This window comes from Labeo rohita, chromosome 9, assembly GCF_022985175.1.
Source record: "Labeo rohita strain BAU-BD-2019 chromosome 9, IGBB_LRoh.1.0, whole genome shotgun sequence".
Classification (NCBI taxonomy): domain Eukaryota; kingdom Metazoa; phylum Chordata; class Actinopteri; order Cypriniformes; family Cyprinidae; genus Labeo; species Labeo rohita.
In genome coordinates, this window is record NC_066877.1 from 27,509,706 (window position 1) to 27,527,769 (window position 18,064).

An 18,064-nucleotide genomic window follows, 5' to 3' on the forward strand; every position below is an offset into this window, starting at 1 on the left:
GACCTTTCAGGTATTTTCATTTAACCTCTGTTTTGGGGCACTGTGGCAGGACGTCTGTCCCGTTCTGACTCTGGGGTTGGCGGTTCTGGCCCTCTGTCTTACATGGTGCGGAAAAGGAGCTGGTGTTTCTCTATCACTGCTTGTTGACTGACTACACCTAGCGTTCACTCTCTTTGCCAGTCCTGGTGAGAAATGATATAGTGCAAACAGCTGTATGCGAGATATATTCCTCATTGCTTTAGCCACAATAGCACTCTGTCATAAACAAGTCAATTGAAATACCTTTATTATCACGATGAGGCACAGGAGGCCCGCCATTTATCTCCAAACTGCAATGGAGAAAACAGAAAGAAAACAAATTATGCTTGTGAATTATTAAAGGCCTCATATTCAGCTACTTCCTGTCGAAATTTAAAGCACCTGAGGGATGGAAACCCTATTCTTCTCTGTCTTTCAAACTCATCTCTAAAGAATTGCGATATTCTGGCGTCTTTAGCTAAATTCTTCATTAGGAGGTCATATATGTGAGGAGATTTTCTACATTTTGCCAGAAGCTGTCGATGAGCATATCGATTGGAGGTCAGGTAACCCAGAGCACTTGCACAAGCAGTTCGAACCTAAAATGTAGGAAATAATAAAGTGTGTTACTTTAAATACTATTTTAAACACTTTTTTTGTTGAATGAGAAACTGAATTCACATAAGCTTATTAAACACAATCTACCTCTTCATCCTCTGAGTCCAGATGCGAAGAAAGATGCTCAACAGCACCCATAGTAACAATCGCATTCATAATACCTGCTCTCGTGTGAACTAGGCTAGCAAGTAGTTCAGCTGGAATAAGACAAGATGGAATGTTATACATTATTTTCTCATTTTTTGACAGATGTGGGCCATGCTATAGAATTGGTTAAAAGTCTGAGTTGGAAACGTCTTTAAAAAAATGTCTTTTTCCACAAATTTTGTATGTAAATTATAATATCCAAGGTACACATTTCTAGTAATTGTGCAGTTAATTCTCATATTGTATTTTCAGAAAGGTTTGTAATATTTGTCCTCTCCCCAAATTTGTCACTACTGAAACACAGTAATATATAACTTAATAAGAAAAGTTATATTGATCTGTTAAGATTTTGCCTGCATCTTACTAGTAAATATATGTTTTTCTATTTTATTAAAAAGTTCTCAGAGGTAAATCAATAACAATTACAATTTTAACAAAATTTAATTTATGAGATTTGTTGTATTTTGAATCCAATCATTCCTTGTCAAAGGCAAAAAGTTTATCATACTGCTTTCAAACTTAAGAATTCATTAGTCTGAATATACATTAAACCAAACACCATCATAACATCTTGTCATGACTGTTTCGGTAGTGACAATTTTAGATACTTTTAAACCTTTCGAAGATGCTAATTATGGCATAACTCCCAAAAAAAGTGGTTAATTTTAGAAAAATGATGTTCGATGGTGACAATTTTTTTTAAAAAATGTATACTTTTGAACACATTTAACTCAAAATGATGGGGCCTATTTACTCACCACGTAGGTATGAGAGAGAGGGACACATGAATATTTCCTGATCATAAATGCAGTTTAAAATCAGTCTCAGCCAATGGACTAAAACATACACTGTTTTGGTAGTGACATGAAAATGCGAGTCATATTTTTTTACATAAAGTTTCATAATTTAAAAAGAAAATTAAAATTTTTTTTTTTTGGAACTTGAAAAATCTGATATTTTTAAAAATGAAATAAAATGAAAAAAAAATATATTTTAATGTTTTCATAAGTGGAAATTTAGAGGTCAGGGTTTTGAAAGTACCCACTAAATGATGATTTATATATATATATATATATATATATATATATATTACTTATATTTTAAACATTATTGTGGGTTTTAATAGATAATAAAAGGATCTTAGTAAACGTCTAAGATTTGAATACTTAAATGCTTTTTAAATGTATTTTTGGTTGCGGGACAGTTTGGACCAATTCTGTAGAATGGCCTATATACCATTCAGACATTAAAGGTCAGTCAGATTTATTAATGGTTTTGAAATAAGTCACAAAAAGGCTGCATTAATTTGATACATACATTATAAACAGTAATATTATAAACAGAAATATTATTACAATTTAAACTCACCTGTAACGACCACAGTGGTGTATTGGTCAGACTGCAATAATTCAACAAGAAGAGTGACTCCCCTTGCAGTCAAAGTCACTTCATCTGATCCACTAATTACTCTGGCTAACACAACTATCTGTCAAACAAATTAGGAAATTAAATTAGCTGCTTTTCTGGGTTTTTACAAGTGTTCATTAAAAGCATAAAGTCTGTTTATTTTCTACTATGGTAAATGGTTTCTTGATAGCATACAATGTCTGAGATCACATTGAAAATCTGTGTTTTTTAATTATTTTAATTTATATTTTGGACACTATTTTCATTATTTATTCAGTAAAACTGTATTAATTTAGAAAAGAATGTAAAATAAATGCATTTTATTGTGGTCTCAGACTTTTAGACACCAATGTATATACTCTGCATCTTCTGAGTACCTGAAATGCAGCTTTTGCCCTTTCTGTCTCACTGTCAGAGCTCAAAAATGTCTCATATGTGTTCATTAGAATTCTTCCTGTTTGTCGAATTGCCTTCTGTTGTGCTTTGTTGTTGTAAGCAAACAGGGACAATGCACGTCCAGCATCCAGACAAATGCTCTGAAACATATACAGAATATCAGTGGTATCAAAATGAGCACTGTAAAATATTTCAAACCAAGATTAAAGTGGTATAAAATTTAAATTACTTTGTTTTCAGCCTCTAGGAGCTCCAGAATGATATTATAAGAGAAGTCCTCTTGTTCCCAAAATTGTCTCTGTAGTTTTTGGTTCCCCAGCAGCACACAGGCGAGAGTCTGAGCCACTTGCACCTAATGAGATTTAATAAACACTATGGTGTTACTTCCTGTTTTAATCTCATTTACTTTTTGAAAACAAATACTTACTTTGACCTCCAGAGATTCGTGGGATTTTAAAAGCTCTAATAATGTAGGAATGGCCTTTTCTCTGTAAATAGTCTTTTGACTCTTTTTATTAGTAGTGAGTGCCACTCCTGCAACCACAAAACAAGTTTTATCATTTGTGTAACACAAGGGCATTTATACCAAAGAAATGGAAGATAAAGTGTGAGATACTACCAATGCACAAACAACCCAGGGTTTTGATGATGCTGAGAAGGGTCTTCAGTGCTGTTCGAGGCGCTCGAAGCAAACGCACCAAAGGCGGCACCCCGTTCTCCCTGCAAAAGCCATCCTGATGGGTACGACTATCTTGGCTAAGAGCTATCGCTGCTCGGCACCCTGTAAAACAACGAGATGGGTGCAGATAACATTCTCTGGTGTGTCAATCATTTGTTTCAAACGATAAGTACACTCTCAAAACAAGGTACAAACGCTGTCACTAGGGTGGTTTCAAAAAGTACACCTTTCCTGAATTATACAGTAAATAGCACCTAAAATATAGTGCCCCATGGACAGCTTTTGTACCTTTTTTCTGAGTGTATGGAATCTTGTTTGTGCAACGGGACATAAAATTGTAATTGCGACTTTTTATCTCACAATTGTGACTTTCTTTTCCTTCACAATTCTGACTTATTTCCTCATAATTCTGAGTTTCTATCTCACAAATCAGATTTTTTCCCTCATAATTCTGATTTTCTATCTCACAATTTTGATTTATTTCCTTCATAAATCTGAGTTTCTATCTCACAAATCTGATTTATTTCCTGCTAATTCTAAATTTCTATCTCACAATTCTGATTTTATCCCTAAATTTCTATCTCATCATTTCATAATTCTGAGTTTCTATCTCACAATTCTGACTTATTTCCTTCATAATTCTGAGTTTTTATCTCAGTTATGACCTATTTCCCTCATAATTCTGAGTTTCTATCTCAATAATTCTGACTTATTTCCCTCATAATTTTGAGTTTTTATCTCAGTTCTGACTTATTTCCTTCATAAATCTGAGTTTTTGTCTCACAATTCTGGCTTAATTCCCATATAATTCTGAATTTCTCTCTCACAATTCTGAAATATTTCCCTTGTAATTCTGAGTTTCTATCTCACAATTAAATTTTTTCCTGCATAATTCTAAATTTCTATCTCACAAATCTGATTTAATTCCTTCATAATTCTGAGTTTCTATCTCAATTCTGACTTATTTCCCTCATAATTCTGAGTTTCTATCACAATTCTGACTTTTTTCCTTACATTTCAAAGAAAAATAGACTTCAGAATTGTGAGATATGAACCCAGTATGAGAAAAAAAAATTGCGATATGTTAACTTGCAATTGAGAGTTTATAACATGAATTGTGAGATAAAAAGTCACAATTACCTTTATTTTTCAATCCATAGCGGAAAAAAAAGGTGTAAAAAAAAAAAAAAAAAAAAAAAAAACAGAATTAAGAGGAATTTTGAGGCAAAAAAAATCAGAATTTAGAGATGTTAAAGAAAAGTCTTAACTGTGAGACATGAACTCGCAAATTATGAGGAAAAAAATCAGTAGCCTTTTTTATTTTTTATTCTGTGGCTAAAAAAAAACTGAATTCTGAGATGTAAACTCAGACAAAAAAAGTCAGAATTGTGAGATTTAATCTCGAAAGTAACCTCACAATTAGAATTTTATAGCTTGTATCGAAATATTAACTCACAATTCAGAAGGGGAAAAAAAGTCTGAATTGTGAGACACAAACGCACAATGGCAAGAAAAAAATTGCCTTATTTATTTTTTATTCTGTGGCTTAAAAAAAAGAGATGTTAACTCACAATTTCTGTGAGTTGAATTGAACTGTGAGACAAAAAATATATCCATGGGTCTGTTTTATTGTTTATTATGAGATGTAAAATTTAAATGTTAAATTCTGTGATGTAAATTAAACGTGCAGTTCTGAGGAAAAAAGTCAAACTCGAATCGAAGCTCACAATTAACTTTTTTTATTTCGTGGCAGAAACAAGCTTTCATAATTATGAAGGTGCAGACAGTTCTGTCTGAAAAAGACTTTTAGGGAACATCTGTCTGACAGAATGTTTTAACAGACGATCCAGGGGAGACACGATCCAGACACCTGCCTGAAGAGGAAGCACTCTTGGACTATAGCATCGTTTTGGAATCACAGCCTGTAATCAGGTCATAGTTTAACACTAATAGCAATACAAGAGACACAGCCACTCTTGTAAGCAATGTTTACGAAGAAACCCACAGGGGGAATGACATTCCACTGTGCATGCCTTCCTGTCTTATGAGTTTAACAGATCAGTGCTGTCTCAAGACAGGAAGTGCTGGCCGCTTACCCGCTGGACCGGACCTGTTCTGTCAGTGACAGGGAGAAGCTCAGGTAGTCAATCTCCTCAGTTTATCCAGTGCCTGTCAACACGTAGTCAATGGGAAGCTGTTTTTATTGCATTTGGTGCTTCGTCTGTCTGGACGACAGCTTTGCAGCGAGAGTGTTACTTACATTCATGGGTGACTGATTGGTTGGATGGAACTGGGTGATCTCTTTTGGGACGGTGTATAATGAGACCAATTTGTATCTGGCCTTACCCACGTATTGCATTTTGTCTGAAGAAGACAGAAGAAGGTCAAGGATGACTGGGTAGCCCATCTGCTCTGCCATGAGTTTCTGTTGCTTCACAGTTTGTCCTGCCAGGGTCCACAGGGACGTTGCACCCTGTTCTCGCACATCCAGCTGGAACACCTGAACACAGGGTGAAGTTCAGAGAGAGTTTACTGTGCCAAGGGTTAATTTGCAGCTTTATGTAATACAAGAACCAATCTCTGAAATTGAATTTTCAGGAACAGTAAAGGTAATTCTATCTATCTATCTTTCTATCAATCTATCGATCTATCTATCTATCTATCTATCTATCATCTGTTTATTTTTTTATCCAATCAACACTCGCCGATATAAAAGCAAGACTAAAAAAATTCCACATTTCTAAAGAATTATTAAAGTTTACTAAATTACTAAATCAAAAACAATATTTATAAAAATAAAATTAGGATGAAAGTGTCTTTTTTGAAAATGGATCAAAGGTTTTTATTTATTCATAATATTATGCTAAATAAATTCCTAAAAAAAATGTCAATTATAAGCATATTAATAAACTAAATGACTAAATAATTAATATTATTATTAAAAATATATTACAATATAATTATGATGCATACTAATAAGAACAATCCTATGAAATATTTTAATTCAATTAAACATTAGTATAATATCTACACTGCCATTTAAATACATATGCTCATCAAGCTGCATTAATTAGATCAAAAATACATAAAAACGACTGTAATTTTGTGGAATATTATCGCAATTTAAAATATTAGTTTTCTATTTTAATATACTTCAAAATATAATTTATTCCTGTGAAGGAATGCTGAATTTTTAGCATCATTACTCCAGTCTTCAGTGTCACATGGTTCTTCAGAAATCATTCTAATATGCTGATCTGTGCTCCTTAATATTTTTTGCGACCTGTGATACCTTTTTCGGGCTTCTTTAATAAATAAAAAGTTAAAAAGAACAGTGTTTATTCAAAATAGAATTGTTGTGTTACTATACACTTTACAGTTCAACAGTTTGGGGTCAGTAAATGTTTTTCTTGTTGTTTTTTAAAGAAATCAATACTACATTGTTAACTTTTTTATATTTTTATTTTAATTTTACTTAAATATTGAGTTAACGCTACTAAAATAACATAATTTAGTAAAATGTGTTTTAAAAAGTACTTATGGTGTGTAGTAGCTGCATCAATGTCCATATTTATTTATAATGTGCTCTTCTTATACCCAAAGTGCAGCAACACATTACAGTAAAACAGTAAAACAATAAAAAGCAAAACATTAACTCAAAACCCAATTAACGTTCCTCTAATGTAACCATTAAAGGAATTCCTGATAATTTCATACACAGAATAATTTATGTGACTCTAAATAGTTTATGCACTAATGGATGTAAAACATATTTTTGATGGGTAAAAAGTTCTCCAGAAGACCATTAAAAACAACAACAACAACAACATTACATAATTTGACCAAAAAACTACTTTATATTGATTTATTCTAAATCATCCCTGCATTATTAACATTGTCCCGCGGTTTCACAGACAAGGCTTAAGCCTAGTCCTAGACAAAAATGTAAGTCTGAGCGTTTTCATCTGTAAGAAACTTGCACTGACTGGTCTTAAAATATATTGTTTATAAAAATGACTTAAATGTCCTAATTGAACTATGGCCTAATCCTGGCTTAGTGTAAGCCCTGTCTGTGAAACCAGGCCTGTATGTTTTTGGAAAGTGAAGAAAAATGGCGTAGTTACCCAGAAGCAACATACTGTGTTAAAGCAGTCGTTGCATTACCTTTAAAAGTTGTAACAGATACTTGGCAGCCGACTGCCTGAGGAAGCACTGCTGGATGGCAGGATTGTGACTGGCTATAGATTCAAGCGCTGTGGCTGCCTTGACCTTAACAGGAATCTTCCTCTCTCGCAAGGCTTGCACCAGGGCACTGACCGCTCCTGCCTCACATATGAGCCTCTGGTTCTCCTGATGACCCCGAGCCATCTCTGCAAGAGCCAAGCAGGCCTCTTCCTGCAGTACTTCTGTCAAACAAAAACACATCCATTTAATGTAAATGCAAATGAGTAAGACTTTTGTGTATCACAGAGAAAAAAACAAAAACAGGACAAAGTTTTGGAATGACATTAGGATGAATGTAAATGACAGACATTTCACACAAGTGACATTTGTTGTTTTTCACCACTGTATATTTTCAAGAAAGTAAACATTACCAGAGTTCACAGATAGGAATTCGACGAGATGTGGAACTCCTCCAGCGTGTGCAACAGCAGTTTGGTTGCATTGGCTTTTGACGCACAGTTTACGGATGCATCTGACAGCATTTACTAGCACATCTTGGAGGTCAGAGGTCAGGAGCTTGACTACCAGGGCCACCCCACCCTAAACAAAACATTTTTGGGCTTTTTATGTTTAAAAAAAGAGCAGATGTTTTAAGATTTTTAAATGTAGCTAAACTTTAAAGGTTGCTAAACTCACCAACTGAGCAATAAGGTTTTGGTGATGCTCGCTGTGTCCCGCCAGATCGGCTAGTATCACAGCACAGCGAGAGTGCAGCTCTGGCTGGTGGCCACTAAGGAGCTTGATCACCACCGGTACAGCACCATGAATCACCAGATCTTCACAGACTTTCCTATTCTCTGACATTTGACACAGCACAGCTGTGGCCATGCACTGCACCACAAGTCTGTCTGAACAAAGAAGGCCCACCAGCACTGGAATACCTCCTGCAGTGCAGTTAATATTATTAGGCAGAAACAAAATGCAGTCTCTTAACATTATTCAATCTAATAGTCCAATGGCTTTCAACTGGTTTTGCTTCAGATCCCACATTTTTCAAGTGACGATTTAACACAGTACACAGTACATTTATAACGTTTTTAAGACCAGGTAAAGAAAAATGAAGGAATAATTTAAAGGGAACAAACTGTCAGTATGTTCTAAAAATGTAAATGTTAAGGGAGCACACAATAAATTGTATTAGCAATACTTTAAATTTATACAACGTCCAAACAATCTCCATTATTTTTTCAGAATTTTTTTTTAGAAAACAAAAATAGCTGAAATATCTTTGTTCCTAACCACTAGAATATGGTAATAACTTTTATTGTACGTTCCGATCACAGCAAAAATGTGATGTCCTTCCTCAGTATTTTTATTGTTTTCTAGGGCAAGATTCATAAATCTAGACTTAAATCGACAAATGAAACATTTACTTGAGAAGCACAATGGCATACAATAAGAAGTCTTATCTATAATAATCTTTCCAATAAAGTGATCAAAATGAATTGAGTTTATTATTGAAACAAGAAGAAATATTTCCCAATATGCCTAGACAAATCAACCTAATTTAAAGGGAAACAAGTTTTACTCCACTGGCAGATACTTGTTCTTGTTTTAAAACTTCCTGCTCTGAGCTTTTTAAGACCTTAGGGCCTTAAAGGAGAAGTCCACTTCCAGAACAGAGATTTAGAGACAATGTACTCACCCCCTTGTCATCCAAGATGTTCATGTCTTTCTTTCTTCAGTCGTAAAGAAATTATGTTTTTTGAGGAAAATATTTCAGCATTTTTCTCCATATAATGGACTGCTATGGTGCCCCGAGTTTTAACTTCCAAAATGCAGTTTAAATGTGGCTTCAAACGATACAAAATGTGGTTGTAAACAATCCCAGCCGAGGAAGAAGGGTCTTATTTAGCATAATGATCGGTTATTTTCATAAAAATAATACAATTTAAATACTTTTTAATCTTAAACGCTTGTCTTGTCTCGCTCTGCCTGAACTCAAATCATCCTACATCGCCTGTCATGAACCAGAAAAACAACAGAGTTCAGGGAGACTAAAGCAAGACGAGCGTTTGAGATTAAAAAGTATATCAATTCTATTATTTTTATGAAAATAACCAACCGTTTTGCTAGATAAGACCCTTCGTCCTCAGCTGGGATCATTTACAACCGCATTTGGGATCGTTTGAAGTCGCATACAAACTGCATTTTGGAAGTTCAAACTCAGGGCACCATATCAGTCCATTATATGGAGAAAAATCCTGAAATGTTTTTCTCAAAAAACATAATTTTTTTATAACTAAAGAAAGAAAGACATGAACATCTTGGATGACAAGGTCTGGAAGTGTAGTTCTCTTTTAAGGGTGAATTAAGACTTTTTAAAAAAAAAAAATTTTAAGACCTGCAGAAGCATTGACAGTACCAATACTGTTTACTGTGCAAAAGTTCTTCAAATATGGTAATTGGTTGGTAAAAATGATAAATATTCTGTTAAATATTATTTAATTTTTTTACATTGAAATTTTTCCTACTGTCAGAACAGTCATATGACATTTTTGGGCCATAACCTACCAGTTGAGAACCAGTGTTGCAGCATTTAGCTTTTTGATACTATTTAAGACTTTTAAAGATTCATATATCCATGACCTGCTTCCATTATATCCTCACAGGAGGACTCATTGTTTACACAAAGAGCCTCAAGGCACCTTAGGGCCATCTCCAGCCGCCTGGGGTCCTCACTCTGGATCATTTCTGTATAAATAAAGATGGAGATAAATCACAAATTTAAAACATACATTTAACTAATTAATAATTTAAATTAATAATTTGCTACTCATCTAAAATATGGAATATTGTAATAATAAAGAATGGGTTGTTTAAATGTTTCTGAAGGTCATATTTTAAAAAGTGTAAAATTGTAAAGAGAAGGCTAAAGCTTTCTATTTGATTTTACAAATATTTTTACATTTAGTAAAAGTAAAATAGCTGTGACTAGTGAAAATGTGGAATACACATTATAAATCTGCAAAATCATACCAACAAGAATCTTCCACACGGAAAGCCCATCCAAGTTCAGCTGAATGAGGTGTCTAAGGACATCTGTGTGAAAGTAAAGTGCTGCCAAGTGTACAGTGTTATTGCCCTTGCTGTCTTCCTTTCTCCAGTTTGCCCCAGTGGACAACAGGACGTCCAGAGCTTCCACTGAACCCGAGGTCGCTGACAATAACAGCGGAGAACTGCCATACCTGAAAAAAAAACAATACACATCATCTTGCATCTCTAAAACACATGTGTTTCTGATTATAATGATGAAAAACTATTAAATATATGCATACACCAGATTAACTTAGCATTAAATTGACAACAATTTACTTTGCATTAAATTGATCATAAGTGGCCTTAAAGACTTTAATAATGTTTCAAAAGATTTCTGTTTAAAATAAATGCTGTTCTTTTAAACTTTATATTCATCAGAGAATCCAAAAAGGAAATTAATCATGTTTTCCACAATACATATCAAGCACCACAACTGTTTACAACATTAATAAAAATAAGAAATGTTTTTCTTTGTTTAATGTATATACATTAAAATACATACATAAGCGTATACATCCTTAGTATACATTTATTGCTAAAATATATCACATACCCAGCAGGGGTCTTCATCTCCAATAACGCAGGGTCTTTCCTACATAGTGCTTGAATACATGCCACTTGGCTGTAAAAGGCAGCAAAATGGATAGCCATCCAACCCCTCTTGTCCACAAGTTTGTAGTCCGCTCGCAGTGCCAGAAGACAGTTTAGGGATTCAAGAGAGCCACACTGTGCAGCGAGGTGCATTGGAGTGAGCCCTAAAAGGTGAATACATGTAAAAACAAATGATGCCAGGTTCACACATCATGCCAGGTTTTACATCACTGATGGCAAACTCCACTGGCTGCATCCTTTTTGCTTTTTGAAGTGATCTGGAGGTTTCACTTATTAAATAATAATAATAATAACGATACAGTTAGACGTGTTATACAAGTGACCTTGGTTACCAAGGTCAAGTGACCTTTATAAATGCCCCTTAATAAATTAAAAATATTAGTATGTAAAATACATATTATACACTGCCATTCAAAAGTTTGGCATCAGTAAGATTTTTTAATGTTTTTGAAAGAATTCTCTTATCCTCATTAAGGTTGTATTTACTTGATCAAAAATACAAAAAAGTAACATTGTGAAATATTATTACAGTTTAAAATAATGGTTTTCTATTTAAATATATTTTAAATTATAATTTATTCCTGTGATGCAAAGCTGAATTTTTATCAGCCTTTACTCCAGTCTTCAGTGTCACATGGTCCTTTAGAAATCATTCTAATATCCTGATTTATTACTTTTATTATAAATGTTGGAAACAGTTTAATACAGGGCTTAATATTTTTTTTTGAACCTGTGATTCTGGTTATTTTTTTTTTTAACCTGTGATTGAACCTGTGATTCTTTGAACCTGTACTGACCACAAATGGTAAAATGATGTATATTGTGTATATTGTTACTGATCCCAAATTTTTTAACAGCAGTGTATATGTTTAGATATTATATGAAAAATATTATTATTGGTTGTCTTTTTTTTCTTTTTCTTTCAGCAAATAACAGCTTTAATTACCCCTACCTGCTCCTTCTATGAATGGACCTCCAACACCTGATTTTCCTGACAATAAAGATAATGTAACATAATAAAAAAAGTATAAATGTATAAATGTCTATAAGCTTTTAATGCATTTAAACGCAGCTAGACATTAGTAGAGACTGTTAAAGTGTTGACCTGAGTTAGTGAATCTCTCGCTGCGTATCTGGTTGATGTTGACTCCTGCTGCAGCGAGCTGGAGAATGATGTGTGGTTGGTTGTTGGCTGCGGCGTGGTGAAGCAGAGAGAGACCCTGCTCATCAAGAACATGCAGGTGGGAAGCCGGGTTCCTGCGACTCAGTGACTGAAACGCTGCACACATTCCTCTTTCTGCTGCTGCCTTCAGCCCAAATGCCACAGTCTGAGTTAGAAACACATTTTGAAGTTTACATATAGAGTGTGTACTTGGGAACCAAAGTATGAATTGATTATCATTTATCACCTTGCACTTTATAGCTTTTGTGCAACCAAATGTCTTCTTGAACTGCTCATGTAGCTCAATGTCCGTCAGTGGCAGTCTCTTTCCTTTGAGAATTTTGATGGAAGAGTTTAAAGCCCCCCACCACTGAATCAGGTTATGCTGAGGATAAAGCGACTCAAGCTCAATGCAGATGACATTATAGCTGCAACACACAAGTGTATGTTAGATGCCACGAAATGCAAAATTTTAGGTGTGCAGTATTTATTTAATTAAATACTGTATATAATTGTATGAATATATAATATAAACAAAAGTGCTGACCTTTTCCCGTCAATCTCACTGAGTGGTATTGGAAAATGTGTTTTATAAGTGGAGTCCTGACGAAGTAACTCAGAAAGATAATTGGCTGCTTGAGTCTGAAGTGTTCTGAAAGCCACCTACACAAACAAAAATCTAATTTAATATTTATTTAACCCAATAAAGCATACTGCATCATATTTTAATGCACATTTCTAAGGCCTGTAAATTATTATCAAAACTGTGCTGAAAAAACTGATTGTACACAATCTGCATTATAACTTTTTATTTTTGTTCATGTAAATATAAGCAACTGCACCATATTTTTACTCACTTTGGGCCTCTGAATAAAATTGAGGTGTTTTTTCCTACTTGAGTATGAGCTCCATATTCTCCTATATCATACTACTGAGCCATTGAAGCTTGAGGTAATAAATATAATACTCAACAAAAGATTTTTTGTTTTGTTTTGCCTTTTGCCTTTTTTAAACACTACCAGTCAAATGTTTTTGAACAGTAAGATTTTTAATGTTTTTTAAAGAAGACTCTTCTGCTTACTAAGCCTGCATTTATTTGATCCAGAGTACAGCAAAAACAGTATCATTTTGAAATATTTTTACTATATAAAATAACTGTTTTCTATTTGAATATATTTTAACATTTTATTTATTCCTGTTATTTCAAAGTTGAATTTTTAGCATCATTACTCCAGTCACATGATCCTTCAGAAATCATTATAATATTCTGATTTGTTGCTCAAAAAACATGTATTATTATGATTATGTTGAAAACAGCTAAGTAGACTTTTTTTTAGCTGTCTTTGATGAATAGAAACTTTAGAAGAACCACATTTCTCTGAAGCAGAAATCTTTTGTAATATTAGAAAAATCTTAATCATCACTTTTGATCAATTTAAAGCATCCTTGCTAAATAAAAGTGTTAATTTAGCTTTTGAATAGTGTATTATGTTTCAAAAGCTTTTTATTTCAGATGAATTCTGACCTTTGGATCTTTCTATTCATCAAAGAATTCTGAAAATAATATACTCAACTGTTTTAAATATTGATGATAATGATAATAACAATGATAATAAATGTTTCTTGAGCAGCAAATCAGCATATTAGAATGATTTCTAAAGGATCATGTGACTGGAGTAATGATGCTGAAAATGTAGCTTTGATCACAGGAATAAATTACATTTTAAAATATATTCAAATAGAAAGCAGTTATTTTAAATAGTAAAAAATAATTCACAATATTACTGCTTTTGCTCAAAACAAATGCAGTCTTGGTGAGCAAAATAGAAAAAAAAAACATTAAAAATCTTACTGTTCAAAAACTTTTGACTGGTAGTGTATTTAATTGCGCATCTGCAATGTTAATAATATAATAATAATAATCCTATTATTATGTTTTATTATTACATTTTTATTTTTAATTATATGCTATTATTTAATTTTTATTATATTTATTTTATTTATTTATTATTTTATTATCATTTATGTTCTTATTCTTCTTTTTCTTTTATGGTTGTATATGTTACAAACAAATAATTAAGTAAATTCAAGGAGGAAATAAACTTTGCATTTTCTGAGTGAAGAATTAAAACTCTAAGTCGATTTTAAAAACTCATATCTCACCTTCATTTCCTCAGTGATGTCATCAAGAGGAGGAGTCCCCACATCAAATTCAATCCCTCCATGAAGGTGAAAATACTGATTGCCCTTCTGTGGAAAGTGCTTGCAGGCAAAGTCTGGTCCGAGAAGATGTGGAGGAACCTCTCGTTCTGTTTTCAGCTTGTCATCTATAAGCAAAATATCAAAGCAAAATTCATTTGTCAATGCACATATTAATCAGACACAGCAGTGATAGCAATCAAAAGACAATGCAAACCTGACAAAGGTGGGAGCATTTGAGACAAATTAGGAACCAACATCTTTTTCCTCAAAGATATCAGCAGAGGCACCAGGAACGTGATGAGTTTCAAGTGGACGAGGTCCTTGGAGACTTCTGCATTCCTCTCAAGGTGCTTTCTCACCAGAGTAACGTGGTCTGACAGCCTTTTCTGTAGCCTCTGGTAGGTGGCCAGATCAATGTTGTCCTCAATGAGCCGGACCACATTAGATAAGCTACTGGATGCCTCAAACACAAATAGATTTTGGTGCTGTCGAACAGAGGTCAGGTTGGCACTCAGCTTCATCAGGATGTTTTCTGAGTATTGTGAGAAGAGGTTCTCCTCCTCTGCGCTGTTGGGTTCATAAGTTGGGTCTACATCGATGTTCTCCTTATAAATGTCCTGATAACAAGGATCATCTGAGATGTCTGTTAAACCTGGTGATACAAAAAAAGTGTACATTACTTTCATTAAGTTGGCTTGAGAAAGCCAACTTACTGATGTACTATTTAAGATTCTTCTTCTTCTTCTGAGCCTAATTTCGGTATCTACCTCCTCCTAGAGCTTTCAAGCTAGAACCACCAAACTCGGCCCAGACCTTCAGACTGGTCTGACTCGGTGTGCTCTATCTTTTCTAACTGATCTGGCTTACGGTTTTCGTAAACCAGACTATCAAAACCACCAAAAATCCCAAAGACTTACATTGACGGAGTGTTCAAATGAACCAACACTCTTCAAACTCCCAGAATCCCTTGAGGCTCAATCAAGCTTCCCTTCTATGTACTATTTCTAATCCATTTAGACTCATTTAAGCTTCCAATCTAATATTTCTAATATTTCTAATCTATCTAGCTATCTAAATCATGCTAGCAACATGCTAGTAATTTGCTAATCATGCTAGCAACATGCTAGTAAATTGCTAATCATGTTAGAAATATGCTAACAACATTCTAGTAACATGCTAATCATGCTAACAACATGCTAATAACTTGCTAATCATGATAGAAACATGCTAGCAACGTGCTAGTAACATGCTAAGCATGCCAACAACATGTTAATTATGTTAGAAACATGCTAACAAAATGTTAGTAACATGCTAATCATGTTAGAAACATGAAACAACATGCTAATCAGCTTGTAGCATGCTAGTAACTTGCTAATCATGTTAGCAACATGCTAGTAACATGCTAATCATGTTAGAAACATGCTAACAACATGCTAATCAGCTTGCAGCATGCTAGTAACTTGCTAATCATGATAGAAAAATGCTAACAACGTGCTAGTAACATGCTAATCATGCTAACAACATGCTAGTAACTTGGTAATCATGCTAGCAACGTGCTAGTTACATGCTAATCATACTAGAAACATGCAAACATGCTAGTAGCGTGCTAATCATGCTAGCAACGTGCTAGTTACATGCTAATCATACTAGAAACATGCTAACAACATGTTAGTAAATAGCTAATCATGTTAGAAACATGCTACCAACATGCTAGTAACATGTTAATCATGCTAACAACTTGCTAATCATGCCAGAAACATGTTAGCAACCTGTTAATCATGCCAGAAACATGCTAGCGACATGCTAATCATGCTAGAAACATGCTAGCAACTTTGCTAATAATGCTAGAGACATGTTAACAACAAGCTAGTAACATGTTAGCCATGTTAAAAACACGCTAGTAACATGCTAATCATGTGCGAAACATGCTATCAACATGCTAATCAGCTTGCAGCATGCTAGTAACTTGCTAATCATGCTAGAAACATGCTAGTAATATGCTATTCATGATAGAAAAATGCTAACAACGTGCTAGTAACGTGCTAATCATGCTAGCAACGTGCTAGTTACATGCTAATCATACTAGAAACATGCTAACAACATGTTAGTAAATTGCTAATCATGTTAGAAACATGCTAGCAACATACTAGTGACATGCTAATCATGTTAACATCATGCTAATAACTTGCTAATCATGCCAGAAACATGTTAGCAACTTGTTAATCATGCTAGAAACATGCTAGCAACTTTGCTAATCATGCTAGAAACATGTTAACAACAAGCTGGTAACATGTTATCCATGTTAAAAACATGCTAGTAACATGCTAATCATGTGCGAAACATGCTATCAACATGCTAATCAGGCTAATCATGCTAACAACATTCTAGTAACTTGCAAATTATGATAACAACATGCTAATCATGCTAACAACATTGTAATCACCCTATAAAAATACAAGCAATAAGCTAATCATGCTAAAACATGTTAACAACACGTTAAATCAGGTATGCAATGTGTTAAATCATGCTAGCTGCTTCCATACTATTACAAGTGCTTCAAATTTTCAGGCTAGGCTTTCTCAAGCCAACTTAAAGTTTGTTCTCAAACTTTACTCATCTAGTTATATACTACTTCACATCTTTCCTGGGCTGTTATAGATTTAAAAACTTTATATCTCACCTGCATTGAGAAACTCTGTAAGCACATCTTTCTTTGTTTGAGGAACTCCATCTGACCCCACGGCCATGATGGATCTCCATAACTCAGAGAAGCGAATTCGTTTTTCTCTAGGAATGTAACTTCCGTGCCAGAGAGTTTTCATGGTATAATCTACGTTTATTAGTATCTGACCGACTTTTGTATCGTGATAAGCCGGTGGTAACTGACACGTGGAGCTCTGGTCATAGTTGGGTACCAAACTAATGGCGGGAACTTGATTAAAACCATAAATTCCCACAGTCAGCTCTCTCACAATCTGGTGGACCATTCTGTAATCCAAAGGCAAATTTGAGTCAAAGGGAGCCAGAATGATTATGTTGGGAGCTAAGATGTTTCTCATTTGTCTGATTATGCCAGGTGGTGCATCCACAGGTAGGTTGTGTTCCTCAGCACTGAGCAACCAGTTACAGGAGGTCAGGCTGAGCAGTTCTTGCAATTCTTTGCGGTCATATTTCTGAAGTAAAGACTGAGCGGTCAACGCAGCACGAACAGCCTTCTCGCTTCTCTGATCTGATGGGTTCGCCATCAAAACTTCATCTGTTTTTTTTTCTGATATAGACGATATGACTGTGGTAAAATGAAGGTAATTAATTTCCTTTCAAAAAAATACCGTTAAAGTTCCCCTCAGAAGATTGAGCTGTCCGATACAATTTGTGAGTTTGAAGAACGTTGCTCTTAGCAACCAGCGACGCACAGTGACGTTCTGCAATTCTTCATATTAACCGATAGATGACGCTGTTGCTCGCTTTCGTGGTCGGGTCAATGCAACATGCAGGATTACCTCAGAGTTTGGCTGTTTTTTTTTGTTTTTTTTTTTTAAATAATTGTTTTATTTAAAAGG

General features: G+C 34.3%; 1 protein-coding gene across 3 annotated transcripts; it reads right to left on the reverse strand.

Annotated features, from left to right (window-relative positions):
• Positions 1-6: 6 nt before the first annotated feature.
• On the reverse strand, positions 7-17,882 carry ankar (ankyrin and armadillo repeat containing). 3 transcript variants are annotated; one of them, XM_051119933.1, is made up of 23 exons: positions 17,185-17,882; positions 14,719-15,156; positions 14,466-14,629; positions 12,850-12,965; positions 12,550-12,730; positions 12,246-12,468; positions 12,093-12,122; positions 11,082-11,283; positions 10,469-10,677; positions 10,079-10,183; positions 8,126-8,373; positions 7,861-8,029; positions 7,430-7,671; positions 5,612-5,765; positions 3,206-3,367; positions 3,014-3,120; positions 2,816-2,938; positions 2,568-2,726; positions 2,152-2,269; positions 724-833; positions 421-617; positions 283-329; positions 7-182 (listed from the first exon to the last, which is right to left on the reverse strand). In XM_051119933.1, exons 1-23 carry the CDS (start codon positions 17,747-17,749, stop codon positions 7-9), a joined length of 4,245 nt encoding a protein of 1,414 aa, XP_050975890.1. In that variant the 5' UTR covers positions 17,750-17,882. The 3 variants fall into 3 exon arrangements, with proteins under 3 accessions (XP_050975890.1, XP_050975889.1, XP_050975891.1); XM_051119932.1 differs by having other exon boundaries at positions 12,093-12,131; XM_051119934.1 differs by lacking the exon at positions 12,093-12,122.
• Positions 17,883-18,064: the final 182 nt, after the last annotated feature.

Coding starts and splice junctions, on each gene's coding strand:
- ankar (XM_051119932.1), bottom strand. CDS start 17,749: ATGGCGAACCCATCAGATCAGAGAAGCGAGAAGGCTGTTCGTGCTGCG. Junction 15,157..17,184: donor TACAGAGTTTCTCAATGCAG/GTGAGATATAAA, acceptor TTGTATCACCAG/GTTTAACAGACATCTCAGAT. Junction 2,727..2,815: donor TCCTAGAGGCTGAAAACAAA/GTAATTTAAATT, acceptor TATATGTTTCAG/AGCATTTGTCTGGATGCTGG.